At 57.2% G+C, this 26,366-nt stretch overlaps 1 protein-coding gene across 1 annotated transcript in view; it reads right to left on the reverse strand.

The window, feature by feature from the left end:
• Positions 1-868: 868 nt before the first annotated feature.
• The window catches only part of EPB41L1 (erythrocyte membrane protein band 4.1 like 1), a 29,834-nt gene continuing 4,336 nt past the window's right edge, over positions 869-26,366 (reverse strand). The window contains 17 exon segments of the mRNA XM_050907150.1: positions 869-1,716; positions 2,947-3,063; positions 4,030-4,110; positions 5,188-5,283; positions 6,205-6,267; positions 6,460-6,540; positions 6,976-7,062; positions 8,464-8,862; positions 20,020-20,046; positions 20,049-20,210; positions 22,845-22,993; positions 23,450-23,625; positions 23,774-23,871; positions 24,659-24,811; positions 25,137-25,224; positions 25,330-25,548; positions 25,857-25,932. Of these exon segments, the coding sequence (XP_050763107.1) occupies positions 1,708-1,716; positions 2,947-3,063; positions 4,030-4,110; positions 5,188-5,283; positions 6,205-6,267; positions 6,460-6,540; positions 6,976-7,062; positions 8,464-8,862; positions 20,020-20,046; positions 20,049-20,210; positions 22,845-22,993; positions 23,450-23,625; positions 23,774-23,871; positions 24,659-24,811; positions 25,137-25,224; positions 25,330-25,548; positions 25,857-25,932 (2,081 nt within the window). The 3' untranslated portion in view covers positions 869-1,707.

Raw genomic sequence — 26,366 nt, forward strand, 5'->3', positions numbered from 1 at the left:
TAACTGCCTGGTTCACAGTGTACGAGGCCCTGGGCTTGGCCCATGATCCCCTTCCAAAGGCAGCTGTAGAGGAAGCCTGTGGCTAAAGGCCGAGCTGGGATGAGTTGGGGGAAGGCAGCTCCACTGACATCTCCTCGACATGCGCCTTCTTATGCAGAGGGCCTGGGCTCTCTCATCCAGCCTGGGATGCTGGGGACGCTCTGCGGTGACGGAGACAGCACGGTCTCTCCACTGCCCATCCCTAGGCAGGTCGGGGGAAGGACTGCCATGGCCCCACCATCACCGTCACCAGCCCGCAGCGCCTCGGGCAGCCCTTGCCATCACACCCCAGGCAGCGGGGGAGGCAGGGCAGAAACAACCCCTCTGCCTTCGACCCTACAAAGCTCAAGTAACTTCATTACTGGGATCCAGAAACAAAGCAAAACCACCCCAACCACCGGCACGGCTCAGTGGGCTGGAGAGGAGCGATGAACGCAGTCCTGCGGCTGGCACCTTGCTCCCAGCTGACTCCCGTGGCTCTGGGTGGGGGCCGGGGAGACGATCCTGCCTACAGCTGCCGGAGCCGCAGCCTCAACTTCCTTCCCTGCCCCTCCAAGTCACCACTGACCCTCCAAATCCAACCACCGTACACTGCAGATCAGCCGGCGGGACATCTCCCGTCTCTCGCCCTCTCCACCTCCCCCCAAAAAGAGCAGCGGCTGAAACCTTCCCCGTTCTCTTCTTGCAGGACTGAGAGTCCCACGTGTGATCTAAGAGTCTCAAAATACACCAACCACAGTCAATCAAAGAGTTAATAATTTAAAAATGTCATCATCATATGTACCAGCACTGTTGAATTATTTCAGTATTGTTCCCTCCCTCCCCCCTCGTTATATATAATAATATACATAACTTAAATGCACATCCATATGAAACCCCTACAGGCTGCTTTTTTATAAATGAGAAACCATATACATATCATTTGTTTTGTTTGAAATGAAATCCATTCTTAAATACCTTCAGAGAACAAGAGGTTGGACAAGTGCACAGAGAAGAAGATAAGGAACGGAAGGGGAAGAGTTAACAGAACCCCAAAAGATGCAAAAGAACCAGCATGGAATGAGGAGAAGGGCGAAACGACACTTGCAAATCGGAAAATAACTCTAAGGTAATAAATTCAATGTTTTTCTCTCTTCTTTCCAGAGGTGGGGAATGGTTTTGCTTCTGCTTGTGGTTTTTTAATTTCAGTTTGCTTATTTCTTGCTTTGTTGCAAAGCAGTTTTCCTTTCCATTCAGTGTGCAACAAATGAACTCATGATTGTGTATCCTTTAATGTAACATGCAAGATGGTGGCTTATTGTATTGTTAACAATATTATTGTTATTATTAGGATTTTTTAAATCTTATTTTATCACCAATCCAGTAAATTCTTCAATTTATCTGCAGAGGGTTGGCTTTGTTTGTTGGTGGTGTTGTTTGCTATTCATTTCCAGCATATAGCAGCAGTGCAAGGATGCATTTTGTTTCCTGTTTTTATATATATATATATATGTATGTATGTATATATATATATAATATATTTGCTATTCCTTTTTTAAAAATTTTTGTCTCTCGCCATGAACATTGCAGCCAGGATGTCTATGTCTTGCTGACAAATCCAGCACGAAGGCTCCTTTTCCGCTGTTCTCCAGGTTTGAATACAGATGCCGACTTCCATGAACATGTTGGTCAAGATTCCTGTACAAGGCAGACGGAAACGACCAGTCATGGGGTGCTGACTTCTTCAGCTGCAAAAGGGCTCCTCTTTGTATGAGGGCACTGGACAGTAAATTTGCAAACACTTGGGGCCACAGTTTGCACTTAATTACCAGGACCTCTGGTAATTAGCAGGAACTCTTAATTCACTGGGCTGGTGTTGGTGTATGGGGGAGATAACAGTGAGTCACTGCTCCCTTACTTTAAGCCATTCAATTAAAATTGGGTGGCTCCCTAAGTGATGCAGAAGTGTCTGGGCTTGCTTGTTTGTACTGTGCGATAGGAGGTAAGATTAGGCAGATGCAAGAGCCTCTTCTGACCTTCCAAGCTGCAACGGAGCTGGTCGCTTTTCCAAGCTTAAAAGCTGCCAATCAAAATCTTCATATGATAAAGAAACACAAAATCACGTTTCCAAAGAGGTCTCTCGAAATGCACCTGCAGCCTGGCTGGTGACAGAGCTCCTCATACATTTTTCAGCAGTGAAGCTGCCTTCGGAAGCTCCCCCTCTCCTTTCCACCACGCTCCTCTGCCCCTCAGCTGCTCTGACACACAGGTCTTGGGCTGTGCCACCATCGAAGAGCTGCAGCAACGCGGCTGATGGGGGAGCAACGGGGTCAGAGTAGGGGGGTAAGAGTGGGGCAGGACTTCTCAAGGCAGCTTTGCCCTGAAGAAAAATGTCTGGGGCTGTGACTGCTTTGGGGCATCTGCGGGGAAGTGCAAACCTCGTGTACTGCTGCCTGCACCTGCGTGTGTATAAAAAGACAACCTGGAGATCTGAACGGGACTAAAGAAACCTCTTTTTTTGCAAACACTGGCTGATACTTTGGACTGGCTTTGCAGAACCTGTAGCCAAGTTTCTCAGCCCATCCACAAAACTCGGATCACCTCCTTCCCTCCCCGCCCCGGGGGACAAGTAGGTCCTTTCTTCTTTACATGCCAATGACTCTGACCCCTCTGCTGAGCAGGACAGCAAGGTGACATCTGCAGAATTGCTTTTGGTGGCATGGCACTGGCTTTCTAACCACAACCAGGTGGCCATGCCCGGAGCCACCATCACACTGGAACTGCTGGCCGACAGCTGCCTCCTCTCAGCGCCGAGGAGCAGCAATACCTACCAGCAGCTGCCGCTGGTGGGGACCAGCGACGCTTGCCCAGTGACATCCACCCCTTACACAGCAGGTATAAATCCTACCTGGTCCCTCCTCCACCTACCTGAGGTTTCTTGTCCCTTTCCTCTGGAGAAGGTTCTGTTTCTCTGTATACCACAGCTTTGGTTACCAGCATGTCGGGATGCTGTAGTTTTGCCTCTTTGATTGCTAAAGCCAGTGCCTAGAAACCAGAAGGATGAAAGCATTTATCGTCACTTCCCTGAAATGTGGCACGTTGCTCTCAGCCAGAACCAGCGGCCAGAAAGCAGCTGGAGCTGAGTGGGATTCCAGGAGGACACGGACGCAGAGGTTCAAAGCTGAACCCACAGTAGCCTGGCAGAAGAGGCTGGAGCCCACCACCGATCGGGGATTCGTACACCATTGGGATGCCTCACGCACTGCCTTTCTCTTGCTGTTTTCTTCTGCAGAGATGTGCTATGTTCCAGGCTCCCTACTGAAACCCAAGGAAAGGAACAGCAGCAATTCTCTCTGCAGCAAAACCCTAGAAAAATCTACAATAACAATCATCTAATTAAATTTTTTATTATAATTCTAAAAAAATCTAAAAATTATTTTAGAGCCTTTTAAATACTTTAGGCCTTTAATTTTCCTCTTAAGCAACAAATCCCAAAGGGTTAGGCCACAGGAAAATGACCCTGTGGCCCTAGAGATTTGTGTCAATCATCTCTGTTATTTCATCATAAAAGTCTGTCACTTTTTGTTCCTCTGTCACGGAGGCAGATGCAAAACACCATCACTTGGAGTGAGTCAACCTGTAGTGAGACTGTGCTGGAAAGAGAGGAAGAACCTGGGTCACTTTGGAGTATTTCAACAGAGAAAGGGCAACTGGAAACATGTTTTAAGAAAATAAAAAGGTGATCTCATCACTGGGCTCTGTGCTGAGATGTAACCTTTACTGCTGCTTCACTGCTGCAGCAGGCACTGATGGGAGCTGGGCTGGGGCTTCATGTGGGTGCCACTGCACCCCGTGGGGACCTGCACTGCCGGACAGAGCTGGTAGGTTTGGGGCCTCAGGGGTCAGGTTTTGGAGAGAAGGAGTAAAAAGGTACGAGCCAGAACCAGAAGCATGCAGTGCTGCAGCCAGGGGCAGCCACAGCCGGGCAAAGCCAGGGTGTCCTGCTCCTACCTGGTCCTGGTCCACGTCTTCATCTCCTGTGATAATGATGCGCTTCTCTATTCGGGTCTCGGAAAACCCTCCTTTCACAGTCTGCACAACAAGAAGGAAAGCAGTCACCCACAGCTGTCTGACAAGCCAGCTCCTGGCGGATGTAGCTCTGCCCATGGGAGGAGGGATGACGCCAGCATCACCTTAGGAACTCCCCTCGTAATTTAGCGTATCACCCACTACCCTTGACTCGGCGCATGGTTAGAACTGGCAAAACACAGGTGGCCACAGGTGGGGAGGAAAGGAAAAGGGCCGGGTAGCAGGTACCGAGCACCCCTCCTTCCTGCTCAAGTCCCTCACTGAGCTTCTGCTTTCATTTATGTGCACTTAATTTGGGAATGAAATGGCCATGGGCGAGGGCCTCTGATGCAGCCTCGTCTCTTTTTTTTCCTACTGTCACTCGCCCTTGCCTGCACCACTCCAGCTCTAATAAACCCAATACACCCCACGCTAACACAGCTCCCATAGCTGTCACAAGGCGAGATGCTCCAGTACTGGTGCTGTGGGCTTCTTGGGCCAGGGGGACCTGGGGTCTGGCTCTAGGTACACCAAGGAACACCCACCCCAGTTGCATGGGCAGGGACTCGCATGCGTGCTGCTGGCAGCCTAATTCAGAGTCCCTTCCACCCCTGCAGTTGGCTTCAGGAGGTCAGCAACACTGCGCGCTGCTCTTCCTTCTCGCCCCGACGACTCCATGCCCTCCCAATCTACCAACGAGGAGCGGTGGGCACAGCATGTGTTCACAGTCCCCGTAGGTGCTACGCAGGTGATGAACACCCGATGCCCGGCTGTCCTTGCTTGCAGACCCCAGCGGTCATGCCTGGCTGGATGGGACAGGCAGCGCAGCAGGGCTGAACCGGGCACGGGGCGCTCAGAGCGGGGCACAGGGCGCTCAGAGCAGGGCATGGGGCTCTCAGAGCGGGGCACGGAGCCCTCAGAGCGGGGCACGGGGCACCGTGCTGGCTCGCCATCCCCCATGGGACAGCATACACTTTTTCAGCTTGTAAGGAGGAGAGGGGCATTTTCTGCTGTACCAACCACAATATAAATCCACCCATCCTCAAATTCCAGGGGCTTCATCAGGAACCCCCCGGCTGCCCCCTCTGGAGCTGCTCTTACCTTGGTAACGTGGGTAGTGGTGGAAGTGGAGAGGGTTTCTGCAGTGGCACTGAATATGCTGGTGAGCACTTCCTTCCCAGTGGAGCCGCTGGTGATCTGCAGGACACAGAGCAGTGGCATCAGCGGGGCTACCACAAGGGAGTCCCCAGTGCTGGCTCCCAAAGAGCTGGGACCTTCCCACCGGGATGCACCTACTCAGCCAAGCATGGGAGGGGAGAGAGCAGCAAGGGAAAAAAAGACACTGCACTGTGCTTCCAAGTGGACCTATGTCTTTTGGGGGGGCCAGGGAGAGGTTTCCACAGCTACCCCAAGCCCAGAGCTGCAGGAAAGGGCCTCTGCAGCAGGAAGATGATTTCATGGCTGCGTTTTCGCCCTTCCCCATCCATCCTCAGGGCCACCCCCAGTGCAGAGCTGCCAGGCTACCTCTAGCTTTGTCCGTCCCGCTTTGCGTGGCGAGGGCTGGGAAGGCTGCGCTGGTGCCTCAGCCACACAGTGCCGGGTACGTTCTCCCTGCTGCACAAAGTGATGAGCCTGGGGCAGCACGTGGCGTTTGGCCAGGCGTGACTCCATCGAAATGAGGCAATCGAGTAGGAAAACACTTTACACAGGAAGGCCTGCGGCTGGGCAGGGCTGTTGATGGCCATTACCTCCACTGGGAGTCAGAAGACTTTGTGTGTGGCCTTGGGTGGCCAGGCAGGACACCCAGGGCTAAAGATATCTCAGCCCGCTACGGGACTGGGCTACTTTTTAGGAATTATCCCCCTCCAGCAGATGCTCAAGGTGCGTATCTGGCACAGGAGAAAGGCCACGGGCAGGGGGTCCCCTGCCATCTCGCTCCCCAACCTTCTGAGCATCCTTCTGCTCTTCCCAGTACCAACACACCAGCCAAGGGTACCAGTACTGGGAACATGGGAGGGGGCCTTGTGGGACCAACCCCAGCCCACCCCCAGCCCCGCAGGCTGCCTCCCTCCCTCCCCACCACTTGGCCTGGCTGGTGGTGCCACGTCCCCCCCTCACCGGTGAGAGGGAGCGAAAGTCTGTCGTGGGAACAGCCCCTTTCCCAGCCTTGGTGCTGTGATCCTGAAAGAAGAGCAGATGGGCGCGTTGGCTCAGGCGCAATGCAGGGGCAAACACGGCAGGTCGCCCTCCACAGACATCCCCGGTGGGGCAGGGTCCCTCCCCAGCACAGCCAGCCCCAGTCACCCTTGTCGGAGCAGAGGGACCGCAGGGGACAGCGGCTCCCCCATCTCTCAAAGGGCCAGCCCCACTTACTGAGGTCACCAGTGCCATCTCTGCGGTGCCAGCGTGAGCAGTGGCTGTGGTGTCCCTGCTGCCCGGGGTGCCTCCTTCCACCTGCCGGGGCAAAGGAAACCTGGTGAGCCTGGAGGTGCCAGGGAGGGGGTGACACTCACAGGGACGGTGTGGCCGTCCTTGCTGCCAGAGGAAGCTGGGGAGGGCCGTGAGGCCACGGACATGCACGGTGCAGCATGTATGGTGGCTGTCACCCTCTGGAGACGTCTCCATGTGCCAGCGCTGCCCAGCGGCATGGCAGATGGGGCCAGGGACGCACACAGAATATCTCTAGGTGGGCTTTGCTTTGATGTTTTGGGGACTCCAGCAAGACAACGGTGAGCAGAGGCCCCGACTGCCCCACGCAGCCACCCGCCCTCCCAGTGCTGCTGCCTGGGGACAGGTTTTGCCGGACTGAGGCTCGGCTGAGCCATTGGGGACCAGGGCCACACAAGGACGGAGCCACCATGTCACCTGGGCTGCGTCTCTGATGCCGACCTGGTGGGGAGCGGAGCCATCTGCTTCAGGCTTCTTCATGCCCGGCCCCAGGCTGACGGTCACAGCATCCATTTTCGGGGCTGATGACTGCAGAAGAAACATAGCAAGTCAGGCACTGGGACACGATGCCAACAGCCCTGAGTGCTCCTTGTGCACCAGCCCCCACGAGCAGAGCATCCCTGCCCCACTCCTCTGCAAGTGCCACACACGTATGACGTCCTTCAAGCGTCATGCCGAGCTCTACCTGGGCAAAGAGCAGAGGCCAGGCTGCTGCCCTGGGCAGACGGCCACCATGCAAAGCGTCCTGTGTGACTGACATACCCCAAATCAGACCTGATGCTCTGTCCCTGGGGTTTTCAGGGATTTTTTGGATAGATTTATAGACACCATGGGTTAGGTCAAACTGGTCTTCAGAGGGTGGGCAAGACCCACCAAATCCATTTCACTTGTGCCCCACAGCAGGTTTATGATCTGCACCAGCTCCCGGCGGCTGTAGTTACACCCCGGGTGTCAGAACCTCGGGGGAATGGAGACAGGTTTCCAGCACTCCCCCGCTACAGGCAACTGGAGCTGCCAAGGGCTCCTGCACAGGGGATGCTTAGCCTGTGCTCAGCATTCCCGAGCCAACGGCCTCTCCTGCCCAGTGCTGGCCATGGGGCACCACAGAGCTGACCACCCATGCCCACGGTCCTGCTGTGACTCTGGAGCCCACGGCGTTGGATGCTCTGCACAAGGGTTTCCAGGCTGGCTCAGAGAAAGCTCCCTCTAATTCTGCAGCTTTTTCCTGGCTCGAGGTCTGGACTCACCCCAGCAGCTCCAGGCAGCATTGGGGACTTACCTGCCAGGGCTGGAGGGCTGCCCCGGTGCTGACCGGGCAGGAGATGGCCCTCATCCGAGCTGGGACTGGCTCTACTGTCCTCTCCCTGTGGTGTACACTCAACTTCCATACGCATGCCGCATGCATTTTTCTTAGCCCCGTTATAATCCCTCCCGGCATAAGAGTGACCCTCCACGAGCTTTGGAGCGGCTCCCACAAGCTACTCCGTAAATCCCTCCCAGCCCCGGCACGACCAGAGAGGTTAGTTGGCAGCACATTTCTCTTCACTACACAAACTGGTCACTGACTTCATGCAAAACACAAGGACAGAGCCGTTGGTTAGCGACACGTGCCCTTCCCAGCTGCTGACATGCTGTAGTGGTGCGAGGGCCAGGGTAGGCAGCCAAACGCCGGGGATTAAGAGATGACGATGACTTCTCCTGGTTAGCAGACGCACGAAACACACGACAGAGCCATGCAACACAGACGACAGCGTGCATCGGGGGAAAACAGCTACACTGGACAGGAACTTGGGGATGTTTGAAAGCTAGCATGCTCTTCCAAACCAATGTGGGAGTGCACACCAGCGAGGCAATACCGGGCACCAGGACAAGGAACGTGGATGCGTGATGGCACTGAGACAGTCTCGGTGGAATGGCGTCCCTGTGTACCTCTAGCTGGGAGACATCTGGGCTGGGCTGGGAGACCTTCTCCCCGCCTTTGACATCCTCTTCCAATCCGGGAACTACTTTGTCAGTGTGCTGGAAGGAAACCAGGCCTTCGTCTTCCGTTTCACTCTTGTCCTTGTCCAGCTCGGGCAGGCTCCGGGAGATGTCCTCAAAAGCTGTGCCGTGGAAGTCACCGATCACTGTGAAGTCCACCTCTGCTTCCAGGCTGGAGGTTGAACTGACCGTGATGCTGGAGCACTTGCGCTCGATGGCCAGGTGGTTGTCCTTCAGAAAGACTGAGTCCTTCTCCTGGTCCTGCTCCTCATCGCCGGTGTCACTCTCGGGAGCCCTGTGCCGAGGCGGCTTAGCTTTCTCCTCGGCGCCCTCCCTCAAGCCCGCTCTCTGAATGAGACACAATGGCGGAGAGAGACGGACACAGTGAGCACCGCATGGCGCGGCAGCGCTGGCAGTGCTGACGGGGGAGAGGGGAGGAGGAGGAGGAGAAAGAAGGCTGCAGCAAACATCACAGAGTAGAGTCAAACACAACTCAAGCATGGAGACTGAAACCTTTCTGACAGCAGCGACTTTGCAGGGGTGGGGTGGAGGGAGAAGGGTTATTCAATCTGATTTTGCCAAAAGTCTATTGCTAATTAACCATCTCAAAAAAGGGTCAGTCACACAGAAAAGCTTGGCCAGCTTGGAGGCACGTCAGTGCACCCGGTGGAAGCAGATGTATGCAAAACAACAGGTCTGTTAAGAGACATTCAGAAACAGCTCAGACGCCAGTGCTATCGTATGTCAGTAAGGTTGGGCACTCAAAAAAAAAAAACAAACAAAGGGAAAGAAAGAGAGAAGAGTTTGAAAGAAAAGGGCCCCATCAGCCACGCACGGTGAAGGAGAAGTGAAGGAGCGTGCCAATTCCACTGAGCATCCGCATGGGCCCTGCTGAGCATCACCCCAGAGGGAGGAGGACCAGCCCCGCCGGGGCCACCCACCAGCCCTCCTTGCCGGGGCGGCTGCCTGCGCCGGGGGAGGAATCTGCCCCACCAACACAACGCTCCCCCTCCAGAGGCCTCAGGCAGCCAGGGGCGAGTCTTAGGGATGACCTGGTTGAGTGTTTGGTCAGTGTAATTGACAGCACGATCAGAGCCAGGGGATGACCTCCCTCCGTTAGCTCTTCTCCAGACATGGACATACCTCTCAACTCCGCCATCGGAGGGTACATTTCCCCTCGCCACACTTTGCCATGAAACCATGGGAAATCTAGACCCATTGCTGGACTTTGGGAAATCTAGACCATTGCTGGACTTTGCATGTCGCTCTAGGCAGTTCTCCCTTAGGAACAGCTCTAAGCCAGAGGAAACCCACCTCCTGGACTCTGGTCCAAGTGTTTGCAGCCAGAGCCATCCCCTCAACGGGCCAGGCTGTGCCGGCACAACCTTCCCTTGGCACTGCTGGGAGGTTGAGAGGTATGAGAAACAGGGTGCCAAACAAACTCAAGAGGAACACACCTGCATACATGTTTTCGTGTGTGTGTATGTATAAATATATACATAACAACTCTGCAATGGGGAGAGGAGCTGGAAGCACACAGCCCTCAGCTGGTTAAGGTGAGCTTTCATACTACTGTAAGAAGCAGTTAGTAAAACAGCACTGAGACCTGGAAGACCACTGGAACAGCAGTCTTTAAATTCTCTTCTTTCAGGCTGGATTTTACTGACGGGTCAGATAAATCCTTTTCTTCCCCACTTGGTTCCTGAGATTTGCTCTGGATTAGAGAAAATGGTTAGTTGTAAGGAAATGAACTCTACAGGAGCTGATCTAGTGCTTACAAGAGCGAAGAAAGCTATTTCATCATCCAGCCACCAGCTTGCCGAAGACAGGGGAGGGTGGGTGAGGCCGGCGAGCTAAGCAAGAAGGGATATCAACGTAAGAAATGCAAGGGTGAAGCTGGAAGCGTGGGCACGCTGCTGCTAGGTGTGTGTGCGTGTCCGTGACAGAGTCGCAGCTCCTTCAGCCACCCCCCGTCTCCCTTTCTTGCTCCTGGACATGAAGCTTGGGTGCCCGCTCTCGGGTTTAGCGAGCGGCATTCTCCAGGGAGCCAAAATGTCGTGGGGGGTCACAAAACAGAAGCTGATGAACCAACTGGCCAGCGGGTCTGCATTCAGCAAATAAGCCTGACCACACACACATACATAAAAGGACAGGGGATGCAAAGCGACTGCTGTCAGTCAATGGATGTGGGAAGAGCCACTGAACATGATAATAAAGAGCCACACAACATGCGCATGAACTTTCCGTCCGGACAGTTCATCGGAGGAGTTACCACGGCTTCTGCGAGTGTGAGTTCGCAGCCAGAGTCGGGGGAGGCCAGGTCAGCACTGTCTTCTCCTTCATGCTCCAGGTCAACAGAAACATCTTCCTTCAGAGAGGGAGGCTGGGAGGCGCCTCCTGAACCAGCCCCTCGCCCAAGGGCCAAGGAGCCCACACTGGACGCAGGTCCCACCGGAGTGACCGGCACCGCCGGCGGTGAGGCGAGGCCCGTGTTCAAAAGCACGTCCTGTGCCAGACCCGTCTTCCCCTTTGCTTTTGCTGATGTCTCAGCTTCAGGCACACGCTCTTGCCCATCCTGGGCTGCCCTTTGCTCCACTTTGCTTTGCTCAAACATCTTAATCTTAGAGGCCACTGAGGTTTTCCTGTAGCTCTCGCTGTCCTGCCAGCTACCTGGGGCCACAGCGACATTTCCATGCTCCTGGGACACGGCTCCTGTCCTCCCAGCCATGCACACCAACAACCCAGACTCTATTTGATGTGTCCCACTGCTCGCTTGCAGCTCTTCCCCGCCTTCATAGATCAAGGTAGAGAGCCGGTATGTCTTGCTTCCTTGATACAATCCTTCTACGGGGAGTGGGAGTGTGGGACATCAGCAGCTTCTTTGGGAGGAGACTTATCCTGCGGTGGCTGCTCCGGAGCAAGGTCACTGTCCCTGGCGGTTTCTCCTACTGTAGGGCTCCTGCCCTGCAGATCTTGTCCCACATTAAACTCCAAGTCCCAGGGTGGCTCTTGTGCTTTGGAATCTGCAGTGTGGAGCAGCCCTTCAGCCACGGGACCCTCTTGGGGCAGGTCTCTTGTTATGGCCTCAGTCTGTTGTTCTGGTTCTTCTGCCTTGGGAGGCAGCTCTTCCATGCCAGGGCTTTTGTCATGGGACAATTCTTCCATCCCACAGCCTTCATCTCTGGTCAGCTTCCCTGATGTGGGCCCTATGTCCTGGGAGAGCTCTTTTATTATGAGCTTCTCCTCCTGGAGCGGCTCTTCTGTGGCAGGGACTTTGCTCTGGGTTGCCCTCACTGTGACAGGGCCCATGTCCTGGGCCACCTCCCCTGTGGCCAGGTCTCTGACCTGGATCGGCTCTGCTGCAGCGTCTGTGTTTTCGGGTGGTCCTCCTGCAACAGGACTTGCACCTTGGTGTGGTTTACATGTAGCAAAGCCCATGTCTTGGGGTTGTTCTTCAGATTCAGGATTGGTGCCCCTGGGTATTGCCACCTCTGCTACAAGGCTCACGTCCTTGGGTGCTCCTTTGCCTACTACAGGGCTTGCCTCCTTGCGTGCCACCTCTGCTGCGGGGTTCACATCCTTGGGTATGCCCACACCTCTTACAGGACTGGTGCCCTGGGACAGGTCTCTGCCCTCCGGCTCAGTGCCTGGGGCTGGCTCTGCAGGGACAGGGCTGGATTGCTGGGGAAAGGGCGTAGGGGCAGGAGTGCTGGGTTTATCCCCCTCCGACCCTGCGGTGGTGTGAGGGTGGCCCTGCCAAGGCAAAGCTAACGGAGGTGATTTGGTCTCTATCTCTTCCATCTGAAGAACCACTCTGGCACTTTCCTCCTTGTCGCCGTCGGCTCCTATCCTTCCTGAGAGCCCCTCCACTGCCATGCAGATGTCCGGGCTCTGTGCTGGGCTCCCTCTGTGTTCCTCAGCCCCGTGGCCATCCCCTGCCAGGCCGCACGGCTTCAAGCCTCCCACTGGGCTTTGCAGATCCGTCTCCTGTGGTCCCACCTCTTGGGAACATGGTAGGGCTTCACCTCCCTCGGGTGCTTCGCAGCCTGTCAGCCCAGCAGATGCTTTCTCTTGCTGTAGGGGCAGCCCTTCCTCCCGCCCCGAGGTGGGATGTCCCACCAGGCTGGTCCCATCACAGCCTGTCCCAGGCTGCTCCGGTGCTTCAGCAGGTTTTCCAGACACTGCCCTGTGTTGCTGACTTGCTGAAGAAGGGGGTTGGAACCCTTCTGCCGCAGGTGTCGTGTGCCCGGATCCCTCCCTGGACGTGTTCACAGTGGCTTCTGGTCTCTCCTCCAAGCCAAGCCGTCCACCAGTCTCCGAGAGCAGGTGTGTTTTACTGTCCTTCTCCTCTCCCTCTGGATCTCCTAAGTAGATGATCCTCTGGGTCGCAGAAGTCTCCAAGCTGTCGTCACTAGCCTTCACTTTAATTTTAACGAGCTCTGTGGCTGCGGCCGGCACTCTGGCCTCCTGCTTCCTGGGGGCTGCAGAAGCATGCTCCTTGGAGACCACCTCGCTTTCTCCCTGGGGAGGCTCTGGCCCCAAAATCTTGGCCCTTTGCCTCTCTTCAGGCTGCTGACATGGCTTGGGCAGACCTGGCTCACTGGTGGTTGCTTCCTCGCCCTGCTCTTGGGGCTCCTCCTCTGTGCTCTCAGCTGGCAGGCGCTCTGCCTCCTGGCTGGGCTCCTCCCTGGTTTCCTTCTCATAGATCTCATCCTCCCAGACAGACTCAAAATCCTCTGGACTAGCGATCATTTTTGCTCTCGTCCGGGTATCCAGGGCTGCATCTGCTGGCTCTTCCTGGCCTGCCACGTCCTTGGCTTTCCCTACTGCCATCTCCACTTTTGATACGCTCACGCTCATTTTCACCTCTGAGGTACCTGCATGTGCTTCTTCTTTCTTGACTCCCAGAGCTTTCTTTAGAGCTACCGCTTCCAGCCTAGGAGTTTCTCTCTCTATAAATACCCAATGCTCCGAGCCCTGCATTGCAATTGGAGCAAGAAGAGTTAGCATCAAACATACTTTACCTAACTGCTGATGACTGCTGTCATGAGTAACAGAAAGCTGATCTGCCTCAGACAGGGCTCACTAAATTATTATTATTATTATTATTATTACTATTCATGCAAGAGTTGAGGCAGGGTCTATACATAGAGCCTAGCAACTCACTGATGGAGAGAAGGGACTGAAAGTAAGGGGGCTGATGCCGTGACAGGGACTGAGCCCCTCTATCCTCTCCAGGGACCATGTTTTGCTCTGGGCGGTGGCTCACTGATATACCTGCAACATCTGCAGCTTTGGTGGAAGTAGAGAAGTGGGAGCAATGCTCCCAGCAGACACATTAACAGCCATCGGGGCATCTCTCATGAGGCAGGGGAACACAGCTGGCCAGTTAAACCCAACTGGGACTCCCCATCTGACTCCTGTTTTCAGCTGGCTGTGCTGTGAGCAAAGGGTGAGATTTCATTGTAGGCAACAGTCTGTGTTCTGAGTAGCTTCACTCTCAGCTTCATCCACATGCCCTAAGACTATGTCAGACTGCCAGAAGCATGAGCAAGAAAAGAAACCACCTTTAGGCATCAGAAAGGCCCTTTCCCCTTCCTACCAGATGCTGCAGCTCAGATTCACTCCAAAGTCCATCCTTCTTTTCCAGCTCTCCAGGGAAATCTCATCAGAAACAATTATTTAGCAAAGGTTTCTAGCAATGCTGAAACCAAACGGTTCAGAAAATATAACCTGTAAAAGGTTACCTATGATATGTAAAAGAAGACCACGGGCTTGGCAGCTGAGACAGCTACGGGTACTGCAGCAAGGACCAAGTAAAGGTTGTGGAGCATCCTGCAGCAAGGACACAGTGGGTAGGTGATATACCACCCAGTGTATCTGTGCTGCTGCGCAGGGGAGGATGCTAGATTACTGTTACTACGTACACTTTGTACATTCACATGTTCATCCTGCAAGACAGCTGAAGACTTCACAAGTGCCAAGAACAAAGCATTGCTAAAATTCAACCACTTCTGGAACAGAAGGTAGAAAATAACCCACAAGAAGACAGCAGCAGGAAAACATGTACACAGATGAGGAAGCCCAGCAGCCTCCCCAGCCATCCTAGCGTAGGCAGCACACGCGCGAAGGGCAACGCTGTGGGCACGGTCCTGCGGAGTTCACCATGGGGCTGGCTCTGCCCGTGACACAGGCTGCCTGGGCACCAGCCTGCGGGCAGAGCCAGCGTCACTTCTGCAGGCTGGGCAAGACTGACCCTCTGCGGCACCAGGGTGTGGGAGGGCTGCCTGCCCGCTCCCCGCTCAAACTAGGAAAAATAATCCAGGAAAATATGAACCATACCCCACGCAGGGGTGTCAGGGCGAATGTTTGGAGCAGTTGCACCCAAAATGGAAACCTTACATTGAATAAGGGGAAACAGAGGGGCAGAGGGAAGCAGAGCGAGACGGAAGGGAAAAGAAGATGAGATTAGAGAGAAAGAAAGGAGGAAAACCAATTACTAGTGGAAGGGCTTCCACAAGGAGGGGAATCCGAAATTGGTGAAAGCCCCCGGCAGAAAAATGCCACCTCCCAGCTCCTGCCTTCTTTACCAGGTGCCAAAGAAAGCAAAGCTCCCTAGGCGAAGTGCCCCAGGCCTTGCCCTGGCAGCACCCCGGCAAGCAGCAGACCTCACGCCTGCCCCGCCGCCCCGGGCTCTCGCAAGAGCGTGGCTGCCCCCTGAAAATCCCCCCCGAGCGCCAGCAGGGCTGTGCCTGGGCGGGAGGCACCACGGGGGCTGCGCGCGGGTACGGCCTGCCGCTGGCCCCCTGCAAGAACCCCGAGCCACCCGAGGGCAGAGGCGGGTGCTGGCTCTTCGCACTGCCAGGACAGCCGCTGGGACGGCACACGTGCATTGCAAGCCATGCCACACACACGGCAGTAAGGGCACCCTCCTCTGCAGATGGAAGACGGATCCTTGCCAGGGACTCTGCCATGGCACCTGCACCCTGCCGCAGCCAGGCAGCCCTGCGCACCTGTGCTGGAGGAGCCAGGTCTTCAGGAGACCTGTCCCATGCCAGTTCTCTAGAGCATCGCTTGCACAAGCCTCTCCGATACGCCTTTACCCTGCACTCACAAGCACCGTTGGCTCTCCAGGTCCCTTCCTCCATACCCGCCTCCAATGCAGGTTTTATTTCTTCCTAGTCCATGGAAGTTGCAACAGAGACAGTCGGTGACTGCCAGGAGCACCAGGTTGCACCGAGGTCTTTCACAGTTGGGTTTGACCTATGAAAGCAACATTATCACTAACTCAGCAGCTGTGTTGGGCCTGCCGGGAAGCCCAGGTTGGTCTCTGGGATTTCCTCAGCACCAGGCTTCCTGTTCAGTAGCAATGCTCGTGGGCGATTCCACCAGAAGACTGCTTACTTTCCTGAGGGTACAGCAGCTTCTCTTCTGCTCCTGCACTGCGGTCTCATTGCTGAGCCCTTTCCGCAGCCAAGGCAAGGATGGACAGGTTGTGAGCACATGTACAAATCTCTTCAGTGAAGCCCTCTCGTCCCCCTTCTCTGGCTGCAAACCAGAGTCCTTTGGAGGAGACCTTCTCTGGACAAAGACGATGAGTTTCTTCAGGCTCCTTCTCTGAGTTAAGGCTTGAGATATATGTTGTAGCTCAAAAAGCCTTAAGACAAGTCTTCTGAAGCCTGGAACAATGTGTTCATCCATGGCAGCACCTCTTAGCCAGTAAGGAAAACCCAAAAGCTCCGGATTTATTTCCAAACCAGCTTCCTTCTCCTCAAACTTTGTTGGGATGAGCACAGTCCACTCCAAGGGAACAGCCAACTACTCTGTGGTGTGATCTGAACTCTGCTCTGGAGGGCTCAATGCCAGCTCCGGCCACAGCTCTGGTTGCACAGCTCATGGCAGCCCTTGTGTCTCCAGAGCTTGAGGACTCTCAGGGATGTTCGGAGCAAATACCTGGATAGTTGAGTATGTCCTCCAGTAAAGAAGAGAACTTCTGGAGCTTTGGAGGTCAGTAGGTTGTCAGGACAGAGTGTGTGCCAAGGCAGGAGCTGAGTCTAAGAAGTGATGATGCTGGGAAGGGTCTGTCCCAAGGCTGTCAAGCAACCTTGACTTCCCAAGGGATAATTTACTTTCACACTTCCCCCCCTCCCCTTCCCAATGCATCTGCTCTAGGAACAGGAGCACTTGGGAAGGCCATTCTCACTGTGGCCTACACATCACAAGAGAGAGGAAGCTGGTAGGAAGGAAAGAAACGATGACATGGAGCAGAGACAGCCTTCTGCCCCTGCCAACAAGGCCCATAACCTCGGCAGAGCCCAGGGCAGGCAGGAGGCTTCTCCCTTTGGCATCCTTCAATGTCCCTGCCATCTTTCGTTGCTCCTCAGGGATACCCAGCTCACCTGAGAGGAAAGCACGAGCCTCACGACAAGGAGAGAATGAGTGAATCTGAGATGTTGAGACAACACACTGGGTTGCTTTGTCACCCGAAGCTGAAGAGACTCGCAGCACCTCCCAGCCCAGCATTCTGGTCCTCCAGCAGGAGTGAGGACTGAGGGATGGAGGGGAGGGTGGAGATGTGTGTAGCTGGGGGTGACAGATAACCCAGCCTCAGCGGGTCTGAAGCCCGCAGGCACTGAGGGACTTTCTGGCTGAGCGTGATGACAGCTCCAAGCTCTGCAGATGTGCTGTCCTCATGTCGTTACCCTCTCGGGGCCACGAATTCCTCATGGTGACCACAGGCCAGGAGAGGACAAGTTCCCACATATCAACTGCTGAGTCTCAGCCACTAACACCTGGACAGAAATTACTGGTGACGCCACCTCGGCACCTGCACTCCAGCGCAGCCCTGGCACCCCGAGGGTCTCTGGAGGGCGGAAGGGAAGACTCTCTGAATCAAGAGATGTGTGCGCACCTCACTTCTACTATTTCTGTCCACCAGCTCCTAAATACTGGTACGTAGAGGGTCCCAGTGTGGACCAGGAGATGCTGCTGCAGAGCCCAAGCTTCGCTGAAGGTGCCTGTATCCTTGTTGAAGCCTGAGGCTGTGCCCAAGCCCTCACTCAGGCCCATGCTGTCTCCTGGGGACATGTGCTCCAGCCAGCCCAGGTTCAGGCTCCAGCTGTGCTGGTAGGGCACGGCCTGCCGACGCTGGCAACTTCTGCGCTAAGGGAGATGACAGGGAGTGAGAGTGGGACCCGCCTCGCCCCTGCCCCTGCCCCTGCCTCGTCTGCCCCCTTGCCCGACACTGCTCCTGCTCTGCTGTCTTCCCTGGGGGCACTCAGGCAGGACATGCACCCCAGCACCGCTGGGCACCACACTGCACTGCAGCATGGCTGGGTCCAACCACACCAGAACCAAGTTTCAAGGACCAGTTTTCTCCTGCTCAGTGGTATCTTCTCTTGGCTGTCCTGGGAAACAACCACCATCACGTGAGATAAACCCTGCATGCAAGCAGTGTCGAGAGCTCACATTCCTCACCCGTGGGCACTGCACGAGGACATCGAAGGCAGCGTCACCCTGCTTTGCACATGCCTAAGTGCCAACACTTCTGATGCCTCCAGAGATGCCCTATTTCAGGGTGCCTGGGCCCGGGGAACTGTAACTGTAGCCCAAGTGAAAGGGAAGCACAAGGGGTTGCTAAAGACAGCTTGTAGCTGCCTGCCTGCTTGCACCTGGAGCGGACACCCGCAGAGTGCCTGTGCCATAGGGTCAGCACTGCCTCGGGACCCCCAGCGCTGGCCTCCAGCACGGCCCCCTCACCCAGAGCACAGCCAGCCCTGGGGGTGCACAGCGGGGCTCCACTGGAAGGTCTCTCCCAGGACCCTGTCTCACAGCCCAGAAGAAACACTCAGGGGAGCAGATTTCACCAATAGCCCTGTCCTGGCGAGGGATCCTGCCCATCGCTGGAGAGGGGACCCACCCAGGGGGGCAAGCTCTGCTCAGAGGGCAGGAGCCACCTCGGCAGGCCGGAGGGCCCCACGGGGGGGTAAACTGTGAGAGCGAGGGGTGGGGAGAGAAGGAGGATGGTGACAACCTCAGGAGAGGAGACAAGGCTTTTCTGCGTGAAAGACTCCATGCTTAGGGAAGCTCCGTGCTCAGATGCAAAATCGTCTAGGGTGTCCTCTTCCATCGTCTGTGCCAGCACGGAAACCCCAGCACCCATGGGGAAAGAGAGAGAGAGACAGACAGAGAGACACAGAGAGAGAGAAAGAAAGAGAGCACATGAGAAAGAATGAAGGAACAAATGGTGGGTAGGTGGGTGGGTGGATGGATGGATGGATGGATGGATGAACAGAGGTCACAGCTATGCCAGCTCTACATGCTCCATTTACATCTCTGCACTTTATTATTTGCTTGTAAAAGAGATGCGGGGTGAAGTCCCTCTTCCTCTTCCAAGCTCAGTGCTTTGATGAGGGGCTGTGAGCTCACCTCTGCCCGGGTCACCCTGCAGCCCCAGGTCTCCTGTCAGTGCTGGGGACCAGCAGGCGCACATGCAGATCACGAATCCCCCGCAGACAGCCCCTGGCCCAGCCACCCCGCAGCGCCCCGTACCCTCCTCGCAGCCCAGCCCCACGTCCTCACTTGCTCTGCAAGACCGTCCCAGGAGGGACCCAGGGCAAAACGGCCCCTGCGTGTGGCGTCCACCCTGCCCAGAGCCATGGCCACTGGTGTGGGCACAGGACTGGCTCCAGAGCCCCCATCAGGGAGAGAATACCATGGAGGGGAGAGCAAGCAGGGAGAGCCCCTGGCAGGGAGAGGGCATCCAGGCTGCAGTGGGGATGCCCTTGCCACACGCTGCCTGTACCGAGCCAACCAGGAACCCGGTGCCACAGAGCACCCAGCTGCGCCACATCCGCGCCCCTCATGCAGCACCGGGGGCTCTGCAAGTCCTGGCACCCCCAATTCCAGCTCCCCAGGCGCCTTCCTTTCACACTGACGGTCCCACCGCAAAGCCAGCAGGCAAAAGGCCAGGAGGGGAGGACGTGCGTGCAGGATGCCAGCGAGGCACCGCTCACCCCTCTGCCTACTCCCACCACCCACGTCCCGGCTGGTGAGAGCACCATGGGGCACCTCTGTGCAGGCGCCCGGTCCTGCTCTGCTGAGGACACCCCTCGGGCAAGAGCTGCACCGGGCACTGCCATGCAGCAGCCCTGCTGGTAAGAGGGGTGAGGAAAGCCCCATCTCATGGGCAAACAAAGCCGCAGCCCAACTCTCAGGTACCCCCAAAACACAGCCCTCCAGAGAAGGATGACAAGTTCAACCCCATACAGTGCCTGGGGACAAGGGGAGATCACTACCAGCAGTGTGAAAACGGTTAGCTCATTACAAAACTTAGAGACAACAGCCTGGCCAAAGGCCCCCTCGCCCCACCCCATGTCCCCACCACGTAATTCCACCATGCACCCCCCAGGTAGCACAGGAGGCAGAGACCCAGAGCCCAACAGCTGAGGAACACCTCCCCGTGAACAACTTGATCCCCTCCATAAGAGAAGCAGCGGAACAAACCTCGCTGGCCTTTTCTGGGTTCCCTTTGGTGTTTCATCCTCATGCTTGGGTGAGGAAGAGGCTGGTGAGGAAGGCAGCCTCCTGTCCCGGTCCCTGTGAACTAGCTTGCTGTTGGGCTCCTTCAGGGTCCGCTTCAGCTCATTGATGCTGGCCTGATGCTTCAGCAAAACATCTTCTGGCTTGTCTAAAAACTTGGGGAAGGAGAGAGGAAGAGAACTATGATTAAAGCACCAGCCAAGGCAAAAGAGATGAGCAGGGCACTGGGAGGGTTTGCTTCACACTGGGCTTGAATTTAGGGTCTCAAGAGCCAAATGAACAGCGTGTCAGAGCACCCTGGTCTGCAGTTCTCACTAAGACCATTGCAGGGAGCAGCAAAAAGGCAGCAAGCACGTGGCTGAACGTGCGTGGCAGGCTTCCCTCCCTGAAGGGTACAGCATGCCCCTTCGGCATCTCCAGCACGGCCTGTTGAGGACAAGCTAAGCCACCTGAGGAAGAGAGTGGGCTCTCCCTTGGGGTCAGCAAGGGATCGGGCCCTATTGGAAATACCAGCAGCCTCCTCTGCTGCTCTCTCGTGCCAGGCACAAAGGGAGCCTGAGCCTCTGTCCCAGCAGGGCAGGAAACTGGCATTTCCAACGGAGCTCCTTTGAAGTGGGCTTCTGCCAAAGGGCAGGAGGTCAAGGGCTGGTCAGAGATGTCCAGCATGAATCCAAGCCTGGATCACCATGGACCAGCCTGGGCCCATCGGCAGCCTGGGGTGGGGTGGGGTCTGGCCTGCTGTGGAGAGAGGACAGCTCAGAGCGCTCAAGTGCAAGGTGGGGTTTAGGTGTTAGAGCATCGTTTTGTGATGGTACAGGCACCAGGGTGGCTCCCCTCATCCTGCCACAGAGGTGGGCAAACTGGCTCAGAGCAAGAACCAGCAAGAGCAAGAACCCTGGCTTCTGCTTCAAATTCCAACTCAAACCTCTTTTGAGGTTCGAAAGGAGTCACCTAAAATACCTCCCTGGTATTTCTCCTCAGCAAAAGCCCAGAGACCCAAGACAGTCCCATGAAAAACCCTACTAAATTTTCCAGATCCTGAAGGCTCAGTGCAACTCATGAGAAAACTGCCCCCGTGGACCCGCGTGTCTGAGCCATGGAGAAGTGCTTCACGGTTTGCCCACCTCTGGGCTCGGGGTGCGCCGGGGGCCGGGGGAGCAGCACATGCACATGCAGCGGGGTAAGCAATGAGGCGGGCAGGGGAGGGACTGGGACCGGTGTCCACCGCCCCAGCGGGGTCTGCCCTGCGGTGCCGAGCGGGACGATGAGGGCTGTGTGGTGCCAGTGCCGCAAACCCCATTGCCTGGTCGCGTTTGCCCTCGTCAACAGCTCCAGCGAGGATCTACGTCCCACTGCGAGCGGAGGGGAAACCCCTGGGGAGCAACTGTGGATTTTAGGCTGGGATGAATCGTTCCTGATGGGGGGCCGCCGCGGACATGGGAGTCTGTGCAGGGGAGTGCACAGCCTCCCTCTTCTCTGCGACAGCCCGCTCTCAGGCCGGGCAGATGCAGGCAGCTGCCCTCTGGCACAGGGGGTGGGTGCCAGTGCCTGTCCCCACAGGCAGCTGAGCGGGCGCTGAAGGCAGCTCAGAGACTCATTTGCCCCCGGCGGGGCGGGATGGCAGCCGCAGCGCTGCGAGGAGCTCCGGCCCGGCTCTCTGTGGAGGGGAGCCACGCTGGGGGAGTCGGGGGGCTGCGGGAGAGCAGAGGTGCCGGACAGGGCAGGTGACGGAGGCAGTTCGGGTCAGGCAAAAGCAGAACGTGGGTCAGGGTGCCAGCGGGAGCGATGGGACCAGCCTCCACAGGAGAGCTAGGGCCGCAGGGCTGGACGGAGAGGAGACACGAGGTGAAGACATGGCGGAGTCAGTAACACGAGCAGAAGCCAGGTCTTCCCAACGGGCCAAGGACTCGGCATGGGGGCCTGGCCATTGCGCCTTGGGAGGGCTCTTGCTCACACGTACGATTAGGACTACCTTACTTAGTGGGATAGAAGATGCCGTGTGCGTGCTGGGGCAGATCCCCAGCTGTCTGCTCATCGGGCTTCTCTAGCATCCAACCCCCCGCCCCGGTGCATCTTGTATTCCAGTAAATAGGGTGACACACAGTGTTGCTTTGGAAAGGATGGACAATATGATGCACCGATGAGGACTAAGATACTCCAGAGAGAGAATACCTCCTGTTTGTGCCTGGGGGTTGTTTCGTGCTCCGGCTGGCAGCAAAGAGAGGGTTAAAAGTAACCAGCAGGGTCAGTTGCGGGAACTTGTCACAAACATCACAGTTAAGTTGATGGGCTCATAGGGCGCAGAAGGACTGGACCCCCCCTCCCCTCGCAGCGTGGGGATGAAATGGGCTGGGGTGTCCCTGGGCCAGCCCAGGGGCCGGGGCAGGGAGTGGGTGGGCTGTGCCCAGGCAGTGGCGGGCACAAGTGGGCACCGGTGTGCCTGGCCTGTCCCCATCCCCATCCCTGTTCCGGAGCGGGGCTGCTCCCAGGTCCAGCCCTGCCTGGGGACAAGCCTTGAGACCACCTGAAGGGCGCTGGGGAATCAGAGGGGAGCCGAGCCCCTGTGACAGCCCCATTTCCACCGGTGAGGCCACGAGCCATGTCCCAAGGGTCCCACCAGCCTGGGGCACAGCTGGCGGAGAAAGGGCTGCAGGGAACCGTGCCCCGAGGCGACCCTTCCTGCCTGCAGCCCAGCCCTGCTGCCTGTGCCCGGTCCCCTGCCTGCCCTCTCCAGGAGTGAGCCGGCCTACCCCTCCACCTCCATCCTCCTCTGCCCGCCTCGCCTGTACCTTCAGCTCCTTGATTTTCGTTGGGGTGGTCACCTCCTCGTCCTCCGTCTCGGACCTTCTCCTGCTGCCAAACTCACCGTCCTCATCCCGCTTCTCGCCCTCCGCCCCAGCGTCGTGGTTCTCGCTGACGGAGGCTGGGCGCGAGAACTCTGCCCGTGGGGGAGAGCCCGGGTCACCCCAGCCCTGCCACTCCCAAACCCCACCCCAGCCCCCCAGCCCCTGCCCCCCACCCTGCCAGCTCAGACCTGGGGGCCGAGGAGCCCCGAACGCCCTGCAGCAGGGACGGCTGGTCCCAGGGGTCCCAGGGATTCCTGGCAGCCCCAGGGGTCCCAGGACACAGGGAGCCGCGGGGAGCCCCGTCCCCAAGTTGCTCGACCCCAGCCCTGCCACGTCCCCCTGCTCATGCGCGCTCTGAGCTATCACTTGGGGTGGGGACAGACCCTCTGCCATGGGGACGCGGCTGGGGACAGCCTCCGGAAGGAAGCTTGATGCCTGCTGTAACCCTGCCAAATGAGCCAAACAGCTCGCAGAGACGAGCCGAACAGCATCCCCCTCGCTCCCGCCAGCGGACCAATCTCCCTCCCCCTCCCCAATTTGGGGCATACCTCCGTCAAGGCTGCGAGACATGGTGTACCGTTTGCTGGAGGAGCGCTCGAAGAAGGGAGCCGGGCGGTCGATGAGGGCGCTGGCCTGCCGTGTCTGCGCCTGCGTCCGCCCGCTGTAGCGAAACTTGGAGCCCATCACCAGGAAGCCCTTGGGGGGTGGCTCCGGGGACACCAGCCTAGGGGTGAGAGAGGTGGAGTGCCGTCAGCGGGCCCCAGCCATGCCCCCCGGCACTGCCCCCCACATGTACCCACTGCAGCAGAGGCAGGAGCATGTCTGCCTCCAAGCAGGGAGGCCTGGAGAAGGTCTGGAGAAGGTCTCCTCACCTGAAGAAGGTGTGATGCTCTATGCAGACCTTCCAGAGACGCTTGGCGGAGCGGTGGTTGGGCAGCTTGAAGCCAATGGTGCTCTCAAACTGTTCGTACTTGGGGGAGACAGAGACATGCCGTTACAGGCAGATCCTGCCCTAGAGGACGTGATGGGATGGACCTGCCTTGCCAAGGCCCTCAGGTTCCCCTGGCAGGAGCCATGACCATGCAAAAAAAAGTCTTCTTCAAAGCAGTGCTGGAAAGCTCCATGCCCAGCCCCACTGGGTGGTGGGATCGTGCCCCGACACTTTTGGCCTAAGCACTTTCCTCAACTGTAAATGGCTTTTCAGTGCAAGATAAATTCCCTCAAGAAACAAAAATCTTTTAAAGCTCATTTTGGTGAGAGGGCATCACCTTCCATTTTAGATGCACTGTCCTTGCCCTCCTGCCTGCTGGAAAACGTGGGTGGAAATACATTCTCCCATCAGTGCACACAGAAGTGAAAAGAGCGCAAATAAAGTCGGAAAACAAACAAAAAAGCCTCCTGATGGTTTTTTGTGAAGCATGGAAGACACATCAAAAATGGCCCTCAACCCCCCTTCCTGGGCAACCTCCCTACACCAGCGGGGTCACGGCGTCTAGCTGGTGGGAAAGGAGCCTGGGGTGCCCTCAGCCTGCTGAAATCACTTTGCCAGTGAGAAAATGAGAGCACGAACAAGAAAGCACTTGCTGAAAGCCTCCATACGCCACAGGAGATGTGCTCTCTTGGCCAGCGTGGTCATTAACTTGGGACCCTTGGGGCAGAGGCTGGAGCCCAGTGAGGACCTCCCCACCAGGCAGCCCCAGTTCAGCAGAGCAGGCAGCCTGCCGTGCCCCAGGGCCGCGCTGGCGCATGGCACCCACCTCACCCGGGCGGATCTTGATGTAGAAGTTGCTCCTCTTGTAAGAAATTTTGAGGATCTTGGGCCAGGCGAAGCGGTTGATCCTCAGCCGGTCCCTGTAGATGAGGAGGCCGTTGGCGCAGACACCCAGCATGATGTCGATGCCCTCTGAGTCCTGAAGGAGGCAAGAGGGACAGGAGGGGACTGCTCAGCTGCCCAGTAAGAACCAGTCCGGCCAGCAGTGCCATGCTTCCTCCTGCTCAGTGCTCTGCTACAGGGGACCGGCTGACAGAGAGGTCACTGAATCACAGACTGCTTGAGGTTGGATCTCTGGGGTTCCTCCGGTCCAATGCAGGGCCACCCAGAGCCGGCTGCCCAGGACCGTGTCCTTGTTGAACCTTCATGGTGGGAGGAAGGGGCTGGGCAGGAAGGGGTGTGCAGGCAGCAGGGCAGGATGGGGTGGCACTGGCCATCGCTCTGGCAGCCCCACGGCCCCGTACCTTGGCGTGGTGCAGGTCCACCCCGTACATGGAGAGCTTCTTGGCGTTCTCCAGGAAATGGATCTCCGCTTCCCCAGGGGTCATTCCCCTGCAGGGAGACAGAGAGGGGGACACATGGCCGGGCGCCCCACCGGGCATGGGCCAGCTGCCTGGTGCCTTCCTCGCCATCAGCCCGTCCTCTCCTGGGGCTCACCGGTAGGTCTTGTGCAACTCCATGATGCGCTCCTCCAGCTCCCGCGTCTGGTTGGGGGCGAAGCGGAGCTCGCTGACGTAGTTGCCCACGTGCTCCTCAGCATCATAGTCGCCCAGCTCGGCCTGCACGGCGTAGGAGCCCAGCAGGGCATGCGTGACAAAGGAGCAGGGCAGGCGCCCCGTGATGATGTCCGCACGGAGCTGCAGGCACAGGTAGTATCTGCAGGAGGGGGCAGAGGATGAGAGCGGGGCAGAGGCACGTGCCCTCCGGAGCAGGCTGGGGCTCCCCAGGAAGCAGCAGTGTGCACCCCACCTTGCACTGCTCTCCGTGGGGACTGCCACCTCCCACAGCCACCTTCCTGGCCCCACTCTGTGTGATTTAGACATACCACATGCAGTGGGAGGGCAGTGAGCCCCCAGACATGCCCCGGCTGCCCATGTCCTGCCTGAGCCCTGCCCCTCCACACGCTCCCACTGGTCCCCTGGGAGCTGCCCCACCAGCTGTGTCCATGGAGGGGTGGTCCTCACCTTGTGATGTCCTCCGTGAGCTGGGCAGGGTCTGGAGGGTAAAACTTCACAGTGAAGGCGAAGTTCCAGGGCCCGCCTAGGGAGGGGAGAGAGCAGTAAGGGCAGCACCCATGCTGGCTGCACACAGGCGTGCAGGAGCATCCGGGCATCCACTAAGGGTCCCGCTACTCTCCCCAAGTCCGGCACAGGGCAGGGACAAGGGGGCTCCAGAAGCTGCCAGGAGAACAGCCATCAGGACACCAGCACGACTTGGTTAATCTTCCCCAAACAGCTGGGGAGAGAAAAGCATCACAACTTCAGGAGCCATCAGCTCAGCGTGACTACCAATGTCACAGCAAAAGCCTCATATGTCCCACAAGGTGACACCTTGGGCAACAGCCCTTCTGCCACCCCAGCAAGGCAACACCATGGGCAAAGGCACCCCAGGACCTGTCCCAGCAAGCCCCCTACTCTTCCCCCCATCCCTTGTCCTCCCTGCTCAGGGCAGGTGGGGGTGGTGCCCAGAGTCTC

Source organism: Gymnogyps californianus, chromosome 17, assembly GCF_018139145.2.
Source record: "Gymnogyps californianus isolate 813 chromosome 17, ASM1813914v2, whole genome shotgun sequence".
Lineage (NCBI taxonomy): Eukaryota > Metazoa > Chordata > Aves > Accipitriformes > Cathartidae > Gymnogyps > Gymnogyps californianus.